Source organism: Lichenostomus cassidix, chromosome 13 (assembly GCF_008360975.1).
Source record: "Lichenostomus cassidix isolate B80296 chromosome 13, HeHo_3.0, whole genome shotgun sequence".
NCBI classification, from domain to species: Eukaryota; Metazoa; Chordata; class Aves; order Passeriformes; family Meliphagidae; genus Lichenostomus; species Lichenostomus cassidix.
This window is the reverse complement of record NC_139494.1, coordinates 9,303,993-9,322,051: the sequence shown is the minus strand read 5'-3', so window position 1 is coordinate 9,322,051 and position 18,059 is coordinate 9,303,993. Positions and strand designations below refer to the sequence as shown.

The 18,059-nt window shown below is 49.0% G+C and overlaps 1 protein-coding gene across 3 annotated transcripts in view; it reads right to left on the bottom strand.

Moving 5' to 3' along the window:
* Window positions 1–323: 323 nt before the first annotated feature.
* JADE2 (jade family PHD finger 2) overlaps window positions 324–18,059 on the bottom strand; it is a 77,933-nt gene continuing 60,197 nt past the window's right edge. For 2 of the 3 annotated variants that reach the window (XM_085073548.1, XM_085073547.1), the window contains 3 exons: window positions 17,253–17,370; window positions 13,583–13,711; window positions 324–4,861 (listed from right to left, as the gene is read on the bottom strand). In XM_085073548.1, coding sequence (XP_084929674.1) covers window positions 3,999–4,861; window positions 13,583–13,711; window positions 17,253–17,370 — 1,110 coding nt within the window. In that variant the 3' untranslated portion in view covers window positions 324–3,998. The remainder of the gene's footprint in view (window positions 4,862–13,582; window positions 13,712–17,252; window positions 17,371–18,059) is intronic. The other variant, XM_085073549.1, reaches the window with a different exon arrangement.

The window sequence follows — 18,059 nt, the reverse complement described above, 5'->3', positions numbered from 1 at the left end:
TCTGCAAAACAAGATTTAAAGCTCCACGAGAAAGGTGGCTACCTCGAATTACAGAAACTTCCAGGCATGGGGAACTTTGTGAACATCCTCTTGCTTGGGTTTGCCCTTCCAGCTGTGACAAGTGTCTCCAGCTGTGTTTCCCAAGAGCTGGCTGAGTATTGGCAATGGAAATGTACATGGAAATGCAATGGGAGTTCCAAAATTTGCTACTCACAGGCAGAGTAACTGCATCAGCAGGGCTGGAGCATCCCTGCATCCCCAAAGAGCTGCACCCCTGAGATGAGTTTGCTCTGTGTGACCATGCTCACTACACCGACACGAGGTACACAGAAAACACTGCTTTATTGACTGCATTTGCCAACACATTGAGGAATGCAAAGGGGTCTTTTTTCATAAGCAATGGGCCATGGTCCCAATGTGTATTAAAGCATACACTGTATCTAAAGAGGATGAAAATAATGGCAGACAGAGCTATTCCAAGGCAACACAAATAGCATGCATAATACAGTCTCACACAGAACGAGTTTGATAACATTATATTGCTTTAAGGATTAACTAACATGGAAAATGTACAAAAAGGAGAAATAGGTTTTTGCATTAATGAAAAATACATTTTTTCTCTACAAAGGAATTTCTAATACAAGAAAATAAATATTGCAACATAAGCCAAAAATAATTTAAAATTGCTCTTTTCAATATATTTTCAATATTTCTCTTTTGTATTAACAAATGGCACATCACGTTCTTTGAAACAAAGAAAACAGAAGGGTTTCTCCTCCTGCGACATTCATATCGTTTCCTGTAACTGATGTGAAGTGGGTTGTTTTGAATGTGGAATGGTGCAAACTGCAGGGGATTTCCTTAAAGAACAACCAAACCTCATGCCCTGCCCTGTAGCAGCATCTTCCTGCATCCTGCATCCCTCCTGGCTCCATTCTGCATCCCACCTTGGGGCGAGCTCCATGGGACAGCAGGCATCCTAACCCCATAAAACAGGTGCCAGCAAAAGTAAAAAAAAAAAAAAAAAAAGATAAAAGAAAAAAGAAAAATCAACAGATGGGTGTGGGGAAAATGGGAGTGTGGAATGGGAGCTGTCCGGGGGAAACTCCCTCAGCCATTGGGGCTGGGGCTGGTGTGGGGCTGTGCTCCATCAGGGAATGATGCTTTCTGCATCCTCATCTCGACAGCGGCTGCTTCTCCAAGGAAACAGGTGCTCTTACAGTGCAAATGTCGATTCCTGCAGTTTATACATCTTAAAAGACAACATTTCTGTACTAAAATAAACCTTTTTTCTCTCTTTCTATTCATTTCAAAATACATTTACATTAACATCAAAAATATTTTCCTTGTGCATTTTCTCTCCAGAACACCAGCCTCCCCTGCTCCGAGGATGCTCCAGGCAGGGGATGCTCCGGGGTGGCTGCAGCCATCCCGCCAAGGTCCAGCCCTTGCTCAGCCTCACAGCTCACCAGAGCCCTTTTCCTCCTCTCAATTCCTGCCATCCCATTCTTCTCCCTGTGCCCCACCAGCTCCCTTAGCTTTTTCCCCATCTCTCGATGGCAAAACATAGTGCCTGATGTTTTGGGAGTGTTTCAGACTGGTTTATTGCCCAATGCTGGTGGTGCCAGGTTGGTTGTTCTTTAAAGTCTCCCCCTTTTTGCTTTCCTGTACTGAGAAGACAAGTAGTGCAGAAGCTGATGAATGGAGCTGTGTACAGTGAAATTTGTGGATTGCTTTTTTTTTAACCATAATTGAGTGAAGCACACGGAAGCAAGATTCATTAAAAGGCAGCATATTGATTATTGTTATGACTCGTATACTAGGATACTGGAGCTAAAGCTAGCAAGCCTGATAAGATAAACTAAGTCCTATTTACTGTATTTAACATTATCTGAACATACTGAGCCTTAATTAATGAGCAGATTTTCATTTCCAACCTCAATGGATTATGCTAATTTATAACAAAGGTGGTTCCCGTTCTGTTGGTATTTTGCTGTTTTTTTGTTTTCTTTTTTTTTTCCCCACTAATAACTTGTGTCACATTTTTCCCATCTGAGGAAGATTCCTTCCCAGGCACGGTCAGTCTCAGCCAGGTGAGCGTTGGGTGTAGGCAGGGCTGGGCATCCCACCCGAAGCCCCCGCCGCTCGCCGTGCCTGGGATCAGCTGGGCTGTCAGCGCTGATCTTTGCTGCAATTTTATCAATAATAAGGACTTTGGAAGGCTGATAAAGATGATCTACTCTAAAACATCAATCGAAATAGTCTCAGAGTTTCAAAAAGAAAGCTCACAGTGAAATGAGCAAAAAGCATCGGAAACCAAAACGGCAGGATGCGGTCTCGGAGCAGCAGCATCCCTCGGAGCAAGCTTGGAACCTAATGCCGCAGCAGTGTGGTATGAGTGTGTCTTTAGTCCTTGGTTGCTAAATAACTTCCAATTTTTTTCATAATGACAAGTTTCCGGTTTCTAGCTGTGCTGCTTGACTGTCAAAATATTTCTTTGGCATCCACAAAATTCTTTGACTGATTGGTTTGACAATTGCAAGGTTTTTTTGTTTAGTGATGGGTTTAACCGGTTGCAGAAGTGTCCCAGGTTTGGGTTGGTTTTGTTTTCTTTTTTTTTTTTTTAGTTTTTTTTAACATTTTTTATTTTTAAAAAACAACAACAACAAAAGTTTCAGTGAATTCCTTTTTTTTTTTTTTTTTGTTCCCTGAGCTCACACTGGGGTCACTCCAATAAAACATGTAGCATGACTTAACTGTGACCTTTGAAGCCAAAACCGAAGTAATGGTGCAATTAAGTGCAAACATGGAAATTCGCCTGACTTATAGGTAACATGGGCTTTTAAACAACATTTAAGGCTTATTGGGGACATTTTATGCATTAAATTATTGTAATATTTATAATGTCAGCTTCTGTGAATCACCCCTCCACAACGAGTCAACAGCTTGTAACCAGGATTTAAGGTTAAAAAAAACCAAAACAAAACAAAGGATGGAGAGGAATAAATTCACCATTTCCATTGTAGCATTTAGTAGGAAAACACAATGGTGGTGGCAAGGGCTGCCATTTCCCCTCAGTGATGGCACATTTGGCCTTGGGGCCATAGTTTTGGTGTGAAAGGGCGATTTCAAATGTGCTGCCCTGGCCTGGTGGGACCACAGCAGCACTGCAGAGAAGCACGGGCAGAAAAAGTCACTCAACCTCTCGGGTTACACCAACCCTGACTCCCCACGGTGTTTTAAAGGATGCTTTCCTCCTCCATCCTGCCCCACATTTCCACACTCCACTTGCTGATCCATTCACCTGAGTAAATCACTTCAGTGTTTCTAACAACCTCAACGGGGGTGTGGGCAGGGAGAAATTTTGCATCCTGGCCCCTGGATGGATCCCAACCAGATGGAAAGGTGAGGGGAAAAATAATGACCAAGGGTTTTTTTTCCTAAAAATAGAAATGTAACATTGCTCTCTTCCACCCCAAGCGTTTTCCTCCAACAAGCTTTTTGTGCTTTAGTCATTATTTATTTTAGAATCGCTTATTTTGCTTGTCTCCACACACACAGGTGGGGATCTCCCCTCCCACAGCTGAGCACTGCCGGACCCTCTACCCGCGCGCTGCTCTGAGGGCAACCGTCCCGGGCAGAAATCTGCCCCTCATTGAATAATGCCCGTTAATTGAACTGCCATCCCTGCAGAAAGCACAGGTACCGGCACCCTCCACCCTCTCGGCACCCTCGGCATCGGTCCTGGCGGGTGCTGGCTCTTGTTCCCGGGACGTGGGGTCTGGCAGGGAGCCGGGGAGGGACCACTGCTGTCACAGTCATCGATGTCGGTGAAGCTGAAGCTGTATCTCAGGCATATCGAGAAGAGAAAGACAACAGTGCCGAATTTCCAACTATATACACATATTAAAAACCCCCTCGCCGTGATACCAGGCAGAAATCGGACATGGCAGTTGGAACTGGGTTGAGGCCTCATTGAGCCGGCGCGGTCAGAGGAGTTAGGATGCCAGGATGCTCATCCTGACGATGTCCTCGCTGGCCGCGTCCAGCTGGCCCCGCTGCGCCCGGCTGCCGCGGGACTCCCCGTCCGAGTCGCTCATCTCGGCGTCGGAGAAGTAGCCGTCCGTGTCGGCGTCGAAGCGACGCAAGGGAGCTCCGCCAGCACCGTCGGCCTTGGGGGGCTGTGACCGCCTTGTCCCCCGGCTCTCCTTTGGTAATTTGAACCGCACGATGGTTTTGGGGCTACCTACGGAGTCAGGCACTTTGGCCGCGGGGCTGGGCTCTGTCTGAGCGCAGCGCGGCGTCTCCTCCTCCTCCTCCTCGTCCTTGCTGACGCAGCCCCGTGTCCCGGCAGGGGGGTGAGGCTCGCTGGCTTTCTGAAGAGAGCCCTTCTTGGCCGCCCTTTTGGCCTCACCCGTCCCTCTGCGGTCAGTGGGAAGCTTTGCTGCCCCTTTTTCCGACTTGCTCGGCCTGGAATCCAGGGGGAAGGGCTTGGCGGGATCATCCGACAAGCTGCTGGCGTTGTTAGTCCAGGGCTCCGAGCCCTCGGGGTGGCCCCCGTCCACAGCAGGGGGGCTGCTCCTCGGCAGCTTTTTCTTAGTGTTCGTTCTCGTTCTGCTTTTCACTTTCTTTGTGGCCTCACTCTGCCTGAATGGGGACCTGAGGGAATGGTCCATCATGAAGCTCAGCAAGGTCTCCTCGTCCTGGAGGAGCTCCTCGGAGAGGCCAGGGGTGCTGTCCTCGTGGTGGGCGTTGTTGAGTGACCACTCGCTCATTGCCATGTTCTCTGCGGTGATCTGCACCGACTGCGCCAACCAGCTGTTAAAGAAGGTCCCATCGATGGGGAAGGAGGTTGACAAGCCTGGCAAAAACAAGAGTGGAAGATTACCTCAGAAGCCAGGAACAGCCATGTTGCCCTCTGTCACCATCACCAACTCCACTGAAACTCCCTGGCAGCGGAGAAACACTTGAAAGATCAACTAAAATGCACGTCACTTGGACACAGAAGAGGGTTTACTCCAGCACTAATGCTGAATTTGGGGTTCACTGAGGTCACAGCACAACAACCTGAGTGGTCTCTCACACCCAACACTCCATGAACTTCCTAAATCAAAACCAAGCATCTTCCTTCAGCGAAGATGACAAGCAATGACCCAGCACAGGTGGAAACATTCTCATGCAAAGGTGGAAGACAAACAATTCAAGTGTAAGTTGAAAAATGTGGTGACAGAACAGGACTTGTGCCCAGGCAAGGGGTGACAAGTTCCCTAGGGACCAGCTGCTGCCAGGCCACCACCAGAGCCAAGCAGTCAGTGTGGTGATAGGACCACTGACACATCTGCAGCTCTGAGAACATCTCAAAACGTATGGAAACTGAAGAAGAGGAGCAGAAATGAAGGCTGGAATAGAAAAAGCTGAAAAACTTCCTGATAATGATCATTGAGAGCACAAGTGAGCACTGTGGGCTGGGCTAATTGAGTCCAATTAGCAATGGGAAAGGTGCACACCTACACAGGCACAGGCAGTTTTAATGTCTGAAAAAGAAACCCATAGGTTCAATATCTGAGCTGGTTTTATGGATGGAGGAAAAATGAGGTTTGATTTTGGATTTCAGGGAAGAGCTCTCCTTTGAAATAATCAGTCTAGCAACAGAGAGGGAAAGAGCAGTGGCAGAGGCAAGGTGACTCACAATATTTGCCTGTCACAGTGACAGCTTTGTGTCACCCTCACCTGAGAGAAGCAACACTGGCTGTGACCCTGCACCTCCTGCACCTCACCATGGCCCTTTTGGAAAGACAGCAACACACCCTGACACCAGCCCAAGGCAGGGAAGGTGAAGCAGGAGCAGGGAGGAGTTTAGGGTATTGCTCTAAGCAGTGATACCCAAACACTGAAGAGCCTAAGTCTTGTGGGCAAGGGCACAGCCCAGCTCACCTTCCCCAACCCTCCTCTGATGACAGCAGCCCCAAGGGATGCTTCAAACCCTTCACAAAATTCAGGAGGTTACAAGACCTTGGTGAAGTTTTGGGTAAGTTGCCTGGTTTCCAAACTCATAGCCATGCAGCTTTCCTCTGAGATTCCCCAGCCTTCCACTGTTTGCTGGAATTTGCCCCAGAAAATCCAAAACTTCTTTAGCAGAGAACAAAGCAGAGACATAATGAGCGCACAAGCCTCGCTCCCAAAGTGTCCTAAAACCCACCAGCTCTGAGATGACCAGAAAGCAGCATAGTCAGGCAAGTAATGTGCAAAGCAGAGGAAGGCAGGGTGGCCCAGAGCCCCAGACCTCCCACAGAAATGCTCTGTACCTTCTGGAAGGTTTTATAGCACCTCCAGACTGCCTGAGAGCCTCACAGGACCAGTGCTCCCCTGTGCCCCCGTGGAGCAGCTGGGCACACATGGACTCATCACCTTCTGCCTCTGCTGGTGGAGGTGGCAGCACCAGAGGAAGTCAAACAACAACCCAATTCCATGTAAAAACCACATGCAGTTGTCAAGGACCTTGTCCAGAACGACCCTTTTGTTCTGTTTCTTTTTCTTCCCCCAGCCCTGCCTGCTGCTTGTCTTGGATTGATGATATGATAATCCTTTATCCCCTATCGTTGGCTTATATGCCCAAGAAAGAAAAAAAATGTGTGGTCCTGTCTCTTTAACTGCACCCAGCCGCAGAGAGAAACGCGGGTTTTTTTGAAAACATTTTCCCCAAGCCTCGCTCCGGGGGAGGATTCGTCGCTCGGCAGAGACTACGTGCTGGACGGGGGTCGGAGTGAGCTTTGTTCCCGTTTTTTCCATTCTTCTTCTTTTTTTCCTCGTTTGGACCCCTTCTCTTCGATCTGCTTTGCCACCCGGAGACCCAGGAGGGCCAGAGGACAGCAGAGCTCTCCAGGGAGCTCCACCCGGCCCCGGGTGGGGGGCGAGGAGGAGAGGGACTGCGTCTGAGAAAAGGACTTTTTATTCAGGTTGAATAACTGCCTTTCACCTTGTTTTTCTCCTTCCCCTGTGCCTTGTAGGGCACTCTGCGTGGTTTTGTTAAATAAATAGTTTTTTCTTCACTTTCATCTGAGAGGTTCTGTTGTGGGTGGGGGAGGGGGTGTCGGGGCCCTTCGCTCTCGGAGGAGAGAGTCTTATCATTAACCTGGGACATATTTGGCGCCCAACGTGGGGCCTTGATTACTTGTTCTACACCTTTTGTGGGGTTAGAGAAAGTGAAGAAAAAAACCTAATAATTGCATTCTGGTTTTAATCGCTTGGTATTGAATTACAGCCATCAGTAGTCACTATGCTGTTTGATGGGAGGTTGTTTGATGTAATACTGTCTGTTTGGCACATAGGTTTGTTTCCCTACCAACAGGTAGGGGCAATCCTGTCCCTAATGTATAATTTCCATCAATCAGGGACACGACTCCGGCTTGTTATAGTAATGTGTGTGATACTGACGATCTGTAAGAAGGTATGGGAAACAGTTAAAGATGTACATGCTCTGTTAGTTTCCTCCTCTAGTTTTAGTAACCTGTTTTGGAGTTTTGTTAGTAATATTACCCAACCTGTTAGAGAAGTAGAGGGTGAAGCTTCCTGGCTCCTCACCCATCTCTTTCCCTTTAAATCTGGTATATCAGCTTTTGAGAATATTCAGTTTCCCCTGGATGTTAAAGAGACCATTAACTTGGTAGTACAGGTGCTTTACCTAGGAGTTTCCGTGTATATGATGTTCAGTGTTACCAGAATGAGGGCTGAGAAGTCCAGAGGGGCTGAGCAGGAGCAGGCACCTAATCCAGATGTGAGGAAATTTGAATGGTGTGGAGTATGGGAGGACATAGGTAAAACTTTAAAGCAATTCTCTGATCCAATAGACTGGGAATTTCCCCCTGGACAAATCCCGAGACCAGCTGAGGTGGGGAAGTATCTGAAAGAGAAGTGCAGAGACAACTGCAGTGCAATATGTTGGGCCCTGGCATATGCTTATCGTACACTGTCAGATATTATAGAACAGGAAGTAAGGGAGCCTAAGCCAATGGCAGTTGCTCCTATTACAAGGAGCAGGAAAGCCCAATTTAAGACTGATCGCCCAGATGACAGTGGGGAGGGACCCTCAAGGCCAGCAACTGAGTCAGAGGTCATTGTTGAATCCATGAATGTGAGAGACCTTCACAGCCTAAGAAAAGATTATGTCCAACGAGATGATGAATCTGTGATTAGTTGGTTAGTCCGTCTTTGGGATGCTGCAGGCGATGTTACACTTCTAGATGCTACTGAGGCAAGGCATTTAGGGACTGTGTCACGTGACCCAGATATCAACCAAACTATACGAGATGGGCCTGACTGCAGCAGCCTCTGGAGACGAGCTATCAGAGCTGCGAGGGACAGATACCTACATCCCGACGATCTCTATTCGCAACAAACCCAGTGGAGAACCATAGAACAAGGGATTCAACGCTTGAGAGAAATGGCAGTGGTAGAAATTGTCTTCCCAGAGGACATAGCAAACCCAGATCCGATTATAGACCCAGATAGGATAGAATGTACACCTGTGATGTGGCGGAAACTCCTAAAGCTTGGGCCATCAGGGTATGCTTCTGCTTTAGCCATTATGAAGCAAGATGACGGGCATGAGACTGTGCGCGATATGACAAGGAAACTCCGAGCGTATGCAGATGTTGTGCATAGCCCAATGAATGCAAGAATCTCAGCTGTGGAAACAAATCTGCAGAAACTAGAAAATAAGATAGAGAAGAATCATGAGAAACTCAGTAAAGAGATTAAAGACAGCCTTCTCCAAATCTCAGCAGTACAGACCAGAGGTTCTGCTACCCCACGCAGACGCTCCTCAGCTATGAGAACTGGATATATCCCTCGACATGAGTTGTGGTATTTCCTGTGTGACAGTGGAGAAAACATGAACAGGTGGGATGGACAACCCACTGCTGACCTGGCACGACGAGTGCGTGAATTGAAGGAGGGCAAGACTCAGAGAAGGAACTCCACCAGAAGGGAAGTAGCTCTACTCAATATGTCTGATTCCGTTGAAGGAACCTCTAACACAAATACCCACCATGGTTAGTGGGGCCCTGCCTCTAGCCAGGTAGAGGCCAGGGAAAACCGAATTTTTTGGACAGTGTGGATTCGGTGGCCTGGCACATCAAAGCCACAAGAATACGAGGCTTTAGTTGACACTGGTGCACAATGCACGATAATCCCATCGAGACATGTGGGGACAGAACCTATTTCTATTTCCGGCGTTACAGGAGGATCACAAGACTTGACCCTCGTGAAAGCTGAGGTGAGCCTGACTGGAAGAGAGTGGAAAGAACATTCCATTGTGACTGGCCCAGAGGCTCCATGTATTTTGGGTATAGACTTCCTCCGAAATGGATATTTCAAAGACCCAAAGGGACTCAAGTGGGCATTTGGGATAGCTGCTGTGGAGGCAGAGGGCATAAAACAATTGAACACCTTGCCTGGACTGTCAGAGAACCCATCTGCAGTAGGACTCCTGAAAGGGGAAGAGCAACAAGTACCAATTGCAACCTCGATTGTGCACCGCCGACAGTACCGGACAACTCGTGATGCCGTGATTCCCATTCACAAACTAATCCGTGAGCTGGAGAGCCAAGGGGTGGTCAGCAGGACCCATTCATCCTTTAACAGCCCCATCTGGCCTGTGCGAAAATCTGAAGGAGAATGGAGATTGACTGTGGACTATCGTGCCTTGAATGAGATGACTCCACCTCTGAGTGCTGCTGTGCCAGACATGCTGGAGCTCCAGTATGAACTAGAGTCCAAGGCAGCAAAGTGGTATGCTACTATTGACATTGCAAATGCATTTTTCTCCATTCCTCTGGCAGCAGAGTGCAGACCTCAGTTTGCTTTCACCTGGAGGGGCGTGCAGTACACCTGGAACCGATTGCCCCAGGGGTGGAAGCACAGTCCCACCATCTGCCATGGACTGATCCAGGCTGCACTGGAAAAGGGTGGGGCTCCAGAACATTTGCAATACATTGATGACATCATTGTGTGGGGGGACACAGCAGAAGAAGTATTTGAGAAAGGAAAGGAAGTAATCCAGATTCTCCTGGAAGCCGGTTTCGCTATAAAAAAGAGCAAAGTCAAAGGGCCTGCCAAAGAGATCCAGTTCCTAGGAGTGAAGTGGCAAGATGGACGGCGTCAGATTCCTACTGAGGTTATCAATAAAATCATCACAATGTCCCCCCCCAACCAACAAGAAGGAGACGCAAGCTTTCCTAGGTGCCATAGGCTTTTGGAGAATGCACATCCCTGAGTACAGCCAGATCGTGAGTCCTCTCTACCTCATAACCCGCAAGAAGAACGATTTCCATTGGGGCCCTGAACAGCAGCAAGCCTTCACCCAGATCAAGCAGGAGATTGCTCATGCAGTAGCCCTTGGCCCAGCCAGGACAGGGCCAGAAGTAAAGAATGTGCTTTACTCTGCAGCTGGGAGCCATGGCCTGTCCTGGAGCCTTTGGCAGAAGGTGCCTGGTGAGACCCGAGGTCGACCACTGGGATTTTGGAGCCGAAGTTACAGAGGGTCTGAAGCCAACTACACCCCAACAGAGAAAGAAATCCTAGCAGCATATGAAGGACTCCAAGCTGCCTCAGAGGTAATTGGCACAGAAGCACAACTCCTCCTGGCACCTCGACTACCGGTGCTGGTGTGGATGTTTAAAGCAGAGGTTCCCTCTACTCATCATGCCACCAATGGCACATGGAGCAAATGGATTGCCCTTATCACACAGCGTGCCCGTATGGGAAATCTGAATCGCCCTGGGATTTTGGAAATAATTACAAATTGGCCTGAAGGTGAAAAGTTTAGTCTGACTGAGGAAGAGGAGCTGGAACAGGTGACCCGTGCAGAGGAAGCCCCACCATACAACCAACTGCCAGCAGATGAAACACGCTACGCTCTTTTCACTGATGGTTCCTGTAGTCTTGTAGGGACAAAAAGAAAATGGAAAGCAGCTGTGTGGAGCCCCACACGACGGGTTGCAGAAGCTAGGGAAGAAGAGGGGGGATCGAGCCAATTCGCTTAGCTCAAAGCCGTTCAGTTAGCCCTGGACATTGCTGAAAGAGAGAAATGGCCAAAGCTCTACCTTTATACTGATTCATGGATGGTAGCCAATGCTCTGTGGGGTTGGCTGGAAAATTGGAAGAAGGCTGGTTGGCAGCGTAGGGGAAAACCAATTTGGGCAGCTGAAGAGTGGAAAGACATCGCTAGTCGGGCAGAGAGACTACCTGTGAAGGTCCGCCATGTAGACGCCCATGTCCCCAAGAGTCGAGCTAATGAGGAACACCGAAACAACGAACAGGTAGATCAGGCTGCAAAGATAAAGGTGTCCCAGGTAGACTTGGATTGGCAGCATAAAGGAGATTTATTCTTAGCTCGATGGGCCCATGATGCCTCAGGCCATCAGGGCAGAGATGCCACCTATAAGTGGGCACGAGACCGAGGGGTGGATCTAACCATGGACTGCATCTCTCAAGTTATCCATGACTGTGAAACATGTGCTGCCATCAAGCAAGCCAAGCGGGTGAAACCCCTGTGGTATGGTGGAAGGTGGTCAAAATATAAGTATGGAGAGGCCTGGCAGATTGATTACATCACACTGCCTCAAACCCGCCATGGCAAGCGCTATGTGCTCACAATGGTGGAAGCCACCACTGGGTGGCTGGAAACCTACCCTGTGCCTCATGCCACTGCTCGTAACACCATCCTGGGCCTTGAGAACCAAGTCCTGTGGAGGCATGGTACCCCTGAGAGAATTGAGTCAGATAACGGAACTCATTTTAAAAATAGCCTCATAAACAACTGGGCTAGAGACCATGGCATTGAGTGGGTGTACCACATTCCCTATCATGCACCAGCCGCTGGCAAAGTGGAACGGTATAATGGATTGTTAAAAACCACCCTAAAGGCATTGGGTGGGGGAACTTATAAGAATTGGGAGCGACATTTAGCAGAGGCCACCTGGTTAGTCAATACCCGAGGCTCCATCAACCGAGCAGGTCCTGCCCAATCTGAGCTTCTACATACAGTGGATGGAGATAAGGTCCCAGCAGTACATGCCAGAGGCTTGTTAGGGAAAACTGTCTGGATTGATTCTGCCTCACATAAAGACAAACCCATCCGTGGGGTTGTCTTTGCTCAGGGACCAGGGTGTACTTGGTGGATAATGCAGGAAGATGGAAAAACACAATGTGTCCCTCAGGGAAATTTAATTTTGGGTGAAGGCCACATGTAAGGTTGGGATGGCAACATACCACCGTTCACCGTTCGTGACATTATTTGTACATAGTTATGTGTATATATGTATATATGTATATATGTATATATGTGTATATATATATGTGTGTGTTTGAAGTTGGAAGATGTTAAGGTGGGCCTTAAGCCAACGCTATGGAATAAGGGGTGGAATGTCTTGGATTGATGATATGATAATCCTTTATCCCCTATCGTTGGCTTATATGCCCAAGAAAGAAAAAAAATGTGTGGTCCTGTCTCTTTAACTGCACCCAGCCGCAGAGAGAAACGCGGGTTTTTTTTGAAAACATTTTCCCCAAGCCTCGCTCCGGGGGAGGATTCGTCGCTCGGCAGAGACTGCGTGCTGGACGGGGGTCGGAGTGAGCTCTGTTCCCGTTTTTTTCCATTCTTTTTTTTTTTTTTTTTTTTTCCTCGTTTGGACCCCTTCTCTTCGATCTGCTTTGCCACCCGGAGACCCAGGAGGGCCAGAGGACAGCAGAGCTCTCCGGGGAGCTCCACCCGGCCCCGGGTGGGGGGCGAGGAGGAGAGGGACTGCGTCTGAGAAAAGGACTTTTTATTCAGGTTGAATAACTGCCTTTCACCTTGTTTTTCCCCTTCCCCTGTGCCTTGTAGGGCACTCTGCGTGGTTTTGTTAAATAAATAGTTTTTTTCTTCACTTTCATCTGAGAGGTTCTGTTGTGGGTGGGGGAGGGGGTGTCGGGGCCCTTCGCTCTCGGAGGAGAGAGTCTTATCATTAACCCGGGACACTGCTGTAGCTGAAGGGGATGAGCTGGAGGTGGGTGAAGCATCTGTGGGGTCAGGCTGCATCTCCTCACCCCATGACCAAATTCAGGAGATGGATGTGCTTTGTGCCTGACTCCTCAGTGCTCCTGCACCACTGGCACAACCAGCATGACCACATATGCCATGTTCAGCACATGAAAACTCACAGTCCATGTGCTGTACTTGCTGTCCTGCACACCACACAGGACACGGGGGAGCAGCTCTGCCATGGGGTGGGTAAGTCTGATTTTATCACCTGAAAGCAAAATCCCACTCCGGCAGCACATCACAGGTTTTGTGACACATTCTCCCAATCCTGGGGCTGCAGGGGGCATTTTACACCCCCTGCCCTGCCAGCAAGCATGCTTCTGACCCAGTCTCTCTAGTAGGACCTGGATGATTCAGGCTGATTCCCACAAAGGAGAGATGGAAGGTGTAACTCCACTGTGTACGTGCAGGAGGGATCAGGGGCTGGGACTCAACCCTGCTCCCCAAAACAGGGAGCCTCCAGCATCACAGGTCAACTCTGCGCCATAAAATCAGACTTACCCAGTTGTCCCAAAACAGTTTCGTTGACCGATTTCCTTTTCTCTGTCTTCTCAGGACTATTTTTTCTACCATCTCTTCCTTTCCTTCTTGGGTCACTTTTCTTACCCTTTGTCTTCTTCCCAGTTTGTTCTGGCATTTTTTAGGAAAAAAGGAAAACGCCGTGTGAGACGAGGCACCAGGGATGCTGCAGTGAGCAGACCTGGAGCAGACCTGCAAACAATCCCAAGCCAAAGGGAGAACAAGGGCCATGCTTTGGCCAGCTGTAGGCTGAGGTTCCCATATGTTAAGAAAATCAGAATCCTGTATGTTATACAAAAAGGGGGTTTTAGCCTTGGGGAGGAACTTAAGCATGGCCAAAGGAGCAGCCCTACTGGAGGCAAAGGACTTGCTGGAGACTCTGCAGCCACAGACCTGGACCAGGACTCACAAGGGAGTAGCCCCAAATCCTGCCCAGACACCTTTCTGAAGCCATGGGGACCTAAAAACCTGGTACCCATCAACAACAACAGCATCTCCAGGAAGGGATTCAGCTGCACAGCCAGACTTACAGAGCAAAGGTACTAGCAGTTTTAAAGCCAACCTTGATTTGACCTTTTGGCAAAACAGTGAAGAATGAAAAGACCCCAGACTGATAAAGGTACACAAAGTAGTAAAGATGACCAGAACTGCCTATGGAAAGGCAGGGATCTAACTCTTAGCTATGCAGACATTCAGCTAAAAAGTAGCATTTCCTAAATGGCTTTGAATTTCTACTGGATTTATTCCTATTGGGTAAACAGGACAAATACCCTATAAAAGTACAATTTGTATTGCCAAATAAAATACTTCCAACAGTTTTTTACTTACACCATTAGGCCATTCTCCCACAGAAGTCCATGCTAAAATTTCTATTAATTTTCAGAGGGGGAAGGCTATTGTCCTTAAACCAAAATGTGGGTGGCTGATGGAAGTGGAGGAGAGACAAGCAGTTTTTCACAGTCTGACCCATAGGCTGAGCAATGATCTTAAGGAAGAAATCAGTTTATTGTGTCAGCCAGCAGCGAATCCTCAGCAGACTTGGCAGAGAGGCCATGGGGTGGATGGGTCAGAGGGAATAACCTCGGCTTTCCTCCTGCTGCAGCAGTGGAAATGTACTGGGTGCGCAGGGGAGGGAATTTGCATTGCACCTGCCCAAGTCTGAACTGACAGAGGATTTACAGTCCTGGGGTTGCCAGCCAGGAACCCCTCCTGACCAAAGGACTTACAGAAAGAAAGAAATGCAAAAGCAAATTTGGTATTTGCTACGTTCCTGCCAAGTAATGGGAGGAAGGCAGACACATTTTTCACTTCGCTTACAAAATCAAAATCTAACTTTGTTTAGACAGCACAACGGGGCTAAAGAGAAACCCGAGCAGCACTTTTTGAAGAGGAACCTGTCAAAATAGTAGCCGTGTTTCAAAGCCAGACAGTGTTTACTTTCCACTCCGTGCAAGAAAAATACAGGGAAGAGAGGAAGGTTCATTTTACACGGGCAGTTCTCACTGATTTTATTAAGAATCTCCTGCTTAAATGATCATTTGACAGCGGGAAAAATAAACCCCTCCTGTTCTGAGTTTTGTGTGGGAGCCAGTCCAAAAAAACCTTTGTGCCAAAACCATCTTTGGAACAACCCCAACAGATCTCGGTCGACGGCTACTGTAACAGCAGCTAAAAACTGGCCTCAACCTGGTGAAATAACGGAGACTTCTTCCCTTCTCCTAGGAGCCACAGGTATGGAGAGCATCCTGATCGGGAGCTGTGGGGGAGGATGCTACCAGAACCATCCCCACTTCCAAACCAGTAAGTGCTTTGTAATGCTGGAAAATGCAGCAGTGAGTTATCCAAAGCTTTGGTTCCACTGGCTGCTGAGTATCTGCAGCTCCTGGTATGGTCACTTGGCAAGGGAACTTCTCCTGCGCCCAGGACACTCTATGGACTGATGCCAAAAGGCACTTGGGTCCCTAACGTCCCCCTGGCATGGGAAGGACCCAGATGCCCAAACTACCTGGAGATCCCAGGACCAAATTCCTGGAGCTGGGCTGTTTCCCTGGCAGCAGGGACTCATGGGAGCTGGATCCCAGAGGGAGCAGTCAGTCCCTGCTCAGGCTCAACCAGGAAATCCATCCTGGGAGAGACAAGCAGCTCAGCTCGGTCAGTTCAGAGTGGAAAAGGAAAAGGCAAATGTCAGCCAGGTGGGGCAGGAGAGAAGAGCATCTGCATCACAAGGTCTGAAGTGATCCCTGCACACCAATCCCCACCTGAGCCACCCTCCCATTGTGGGTTTGTCTCTGATCACTCACCTTTAGGCAGAACAAACATCATGGCAACAGCAGCCATGCTTTTCCTCAAGTACACCCACAACATTTTTGGGAAGGGCAATCACACAGCCCCAGCACTGGGCAGTGCAGACAACCCAGAAACATCAGCAGCAGAGCCCCAACACAGCTCCCCATCACTGGCTGGCCTCTGCATGCCACTGGTGAGGCTCCCAGCTCACCTACTCCAGCTCTCCCTGGGAGGAGTTGCTGGCTCCCAACCCACTGTTGCATCAGGCAACAGGTCAGGCATGCACCAGTGGTTGGAGTCCCCAAGGCATTTTGGGGAACACAGGTCCCCTTGGGCATTTCCAGCTATCTAACACCTTGTTTGTAAGAGGGGTGAGCTTAGAAACCCTTCCTGGTCCACTCCTGTCCCCCATCGCTTCCTACCTTTGGTGATTAAGAGGAATTTGCATGGGCCTGAGCCACAGACATCTCAACATACACATTCCTCAGCCTCCAAAACTTCAGTCAAAGGAGACTTTTGTCAAGGAAAGCTCAGCCCAGACAGTTCCTGAAGAAACCCCAACCATGTGATGGCTTCAAACACAACTCCAAAGCCACAAACACAACAACCGTCGGAAGCGGCTGCCAAAGCACCAGATGCTGCTGCTGGAAAAACTGTTCTGCAGCCACGGGGTCTGGTCTGCCCTGCCACCGGAGGGAAAGGAGGAGGAGGAGGAGGGAGCAGGGGCTCCAGCACTGCTTGTGCAAAAGGAAAAAAAAAAATCTAGGACAAAAGGAAACCAACTTTATTTCAGTTCCTTAATAAAAGTTGCCAGAGGCTTTGCATGCAGCAGCATGATCACTAATGGCTGTGTGAAGCAGGGAGCTGCAGATGACCAGAGCTAAAGGAGCTGGTCTCCTGGAGCAACAGACCCCTGCCAGCAGCTTAACCCTTGATTCCTGACACAATGCTCAAAGGCATCTGCAAAGAGCCTGAAGCAGGGCTGCCACCCTGTGCCAGGAAGCCAGCTGCAGAGCAGCCCCTGCCCAGGATTGGCCATCTCCTCCCAAGCAGTTCCAGCTCACAAAAGTCACCAAACACTGCCTTAGCATCCCCACCTAAACAAATGTTTGGTCCTTCTGACTGATTCCCAGGAAGGGGAGGATCAAGAGGGAGCTGTGAAAACAAATAGCTCCAGCACTCCAGTCATCCAGAGTCTGGACTTACTGTGTGTTTCTGAGTCAACGTAAGAACTGTGCCAAAATAACACATCAGGGGAGGGGGCAGCTCTGGCTTCCCTGCTGTGGGGAGCTGGGGCATACCACTTGGCTTCAGAGGACAGTGGGGACAGCATCTGTGAGAACAAACTCTGGGAAGTGGTACTGACCTGGGTAAAGATCTTTCTCAATAAGCTTCATCTGGAGATGGAAGATCTGCTCCTGCAGTTTACAAATGGTGTGTTTCATTTTCTCCCGTCTAGTCACCATGTAACAGAGATTTCTAACCTAGAGAAACACAAGAAACAGCGTCTGGATTAGGCAGGGTCAAAGCAGGTCCCCTCAAGCCATGTTGCTGCTCCTGCTGCCCAGGGAAATCCCCCCTCCCTGGGATTCATCCCTCTTCACCTCACCAAAATCTGTGTTGCATCAGAACTCCCACCAGGGCTAGCAGTGAGGGCTCTTGATCCAAACTGTGTGCTACATATGGGAAAAAACATGCAGTAAGTGATTCCAAGCCTAAACATCCCTGCTCTGACTCCAGCAGCCAGGACCCCACAGAGGGCAAGGAAGGCTGGGTGGCTTCTCCAGCATGGGCACTGGGAAGTCTCGGAACAGAAGGTCTTGTAGAAGAACATTATAGCACAATTATGGTCAGCTCCACCCACCCGAGCATCATGCTGAGCCCCTGGCCCAGCAGCTGCATCATGCACATGCCAAATTCTATGAAGCACCTTGATGCCTTGAGTCAGTGCACCAGTTCCCATCGATAAACTGCTCCTTCTGCAGGGAGGGACAGACCCTCATCCCACAGCCAGGGCAGGGAAGGGGCTCAGCTGGGATGGAGATGTCAGAGCCTCACAGAACTGCCCTAAAGCAGATACCAGGACAAAGCATGGAAAATACAGCAAAATACCCTGGTGATGCTGGCCCAGTGCAGCAGCTGGTGCAGGTTCCCACCTCAAATCTGACCCCTC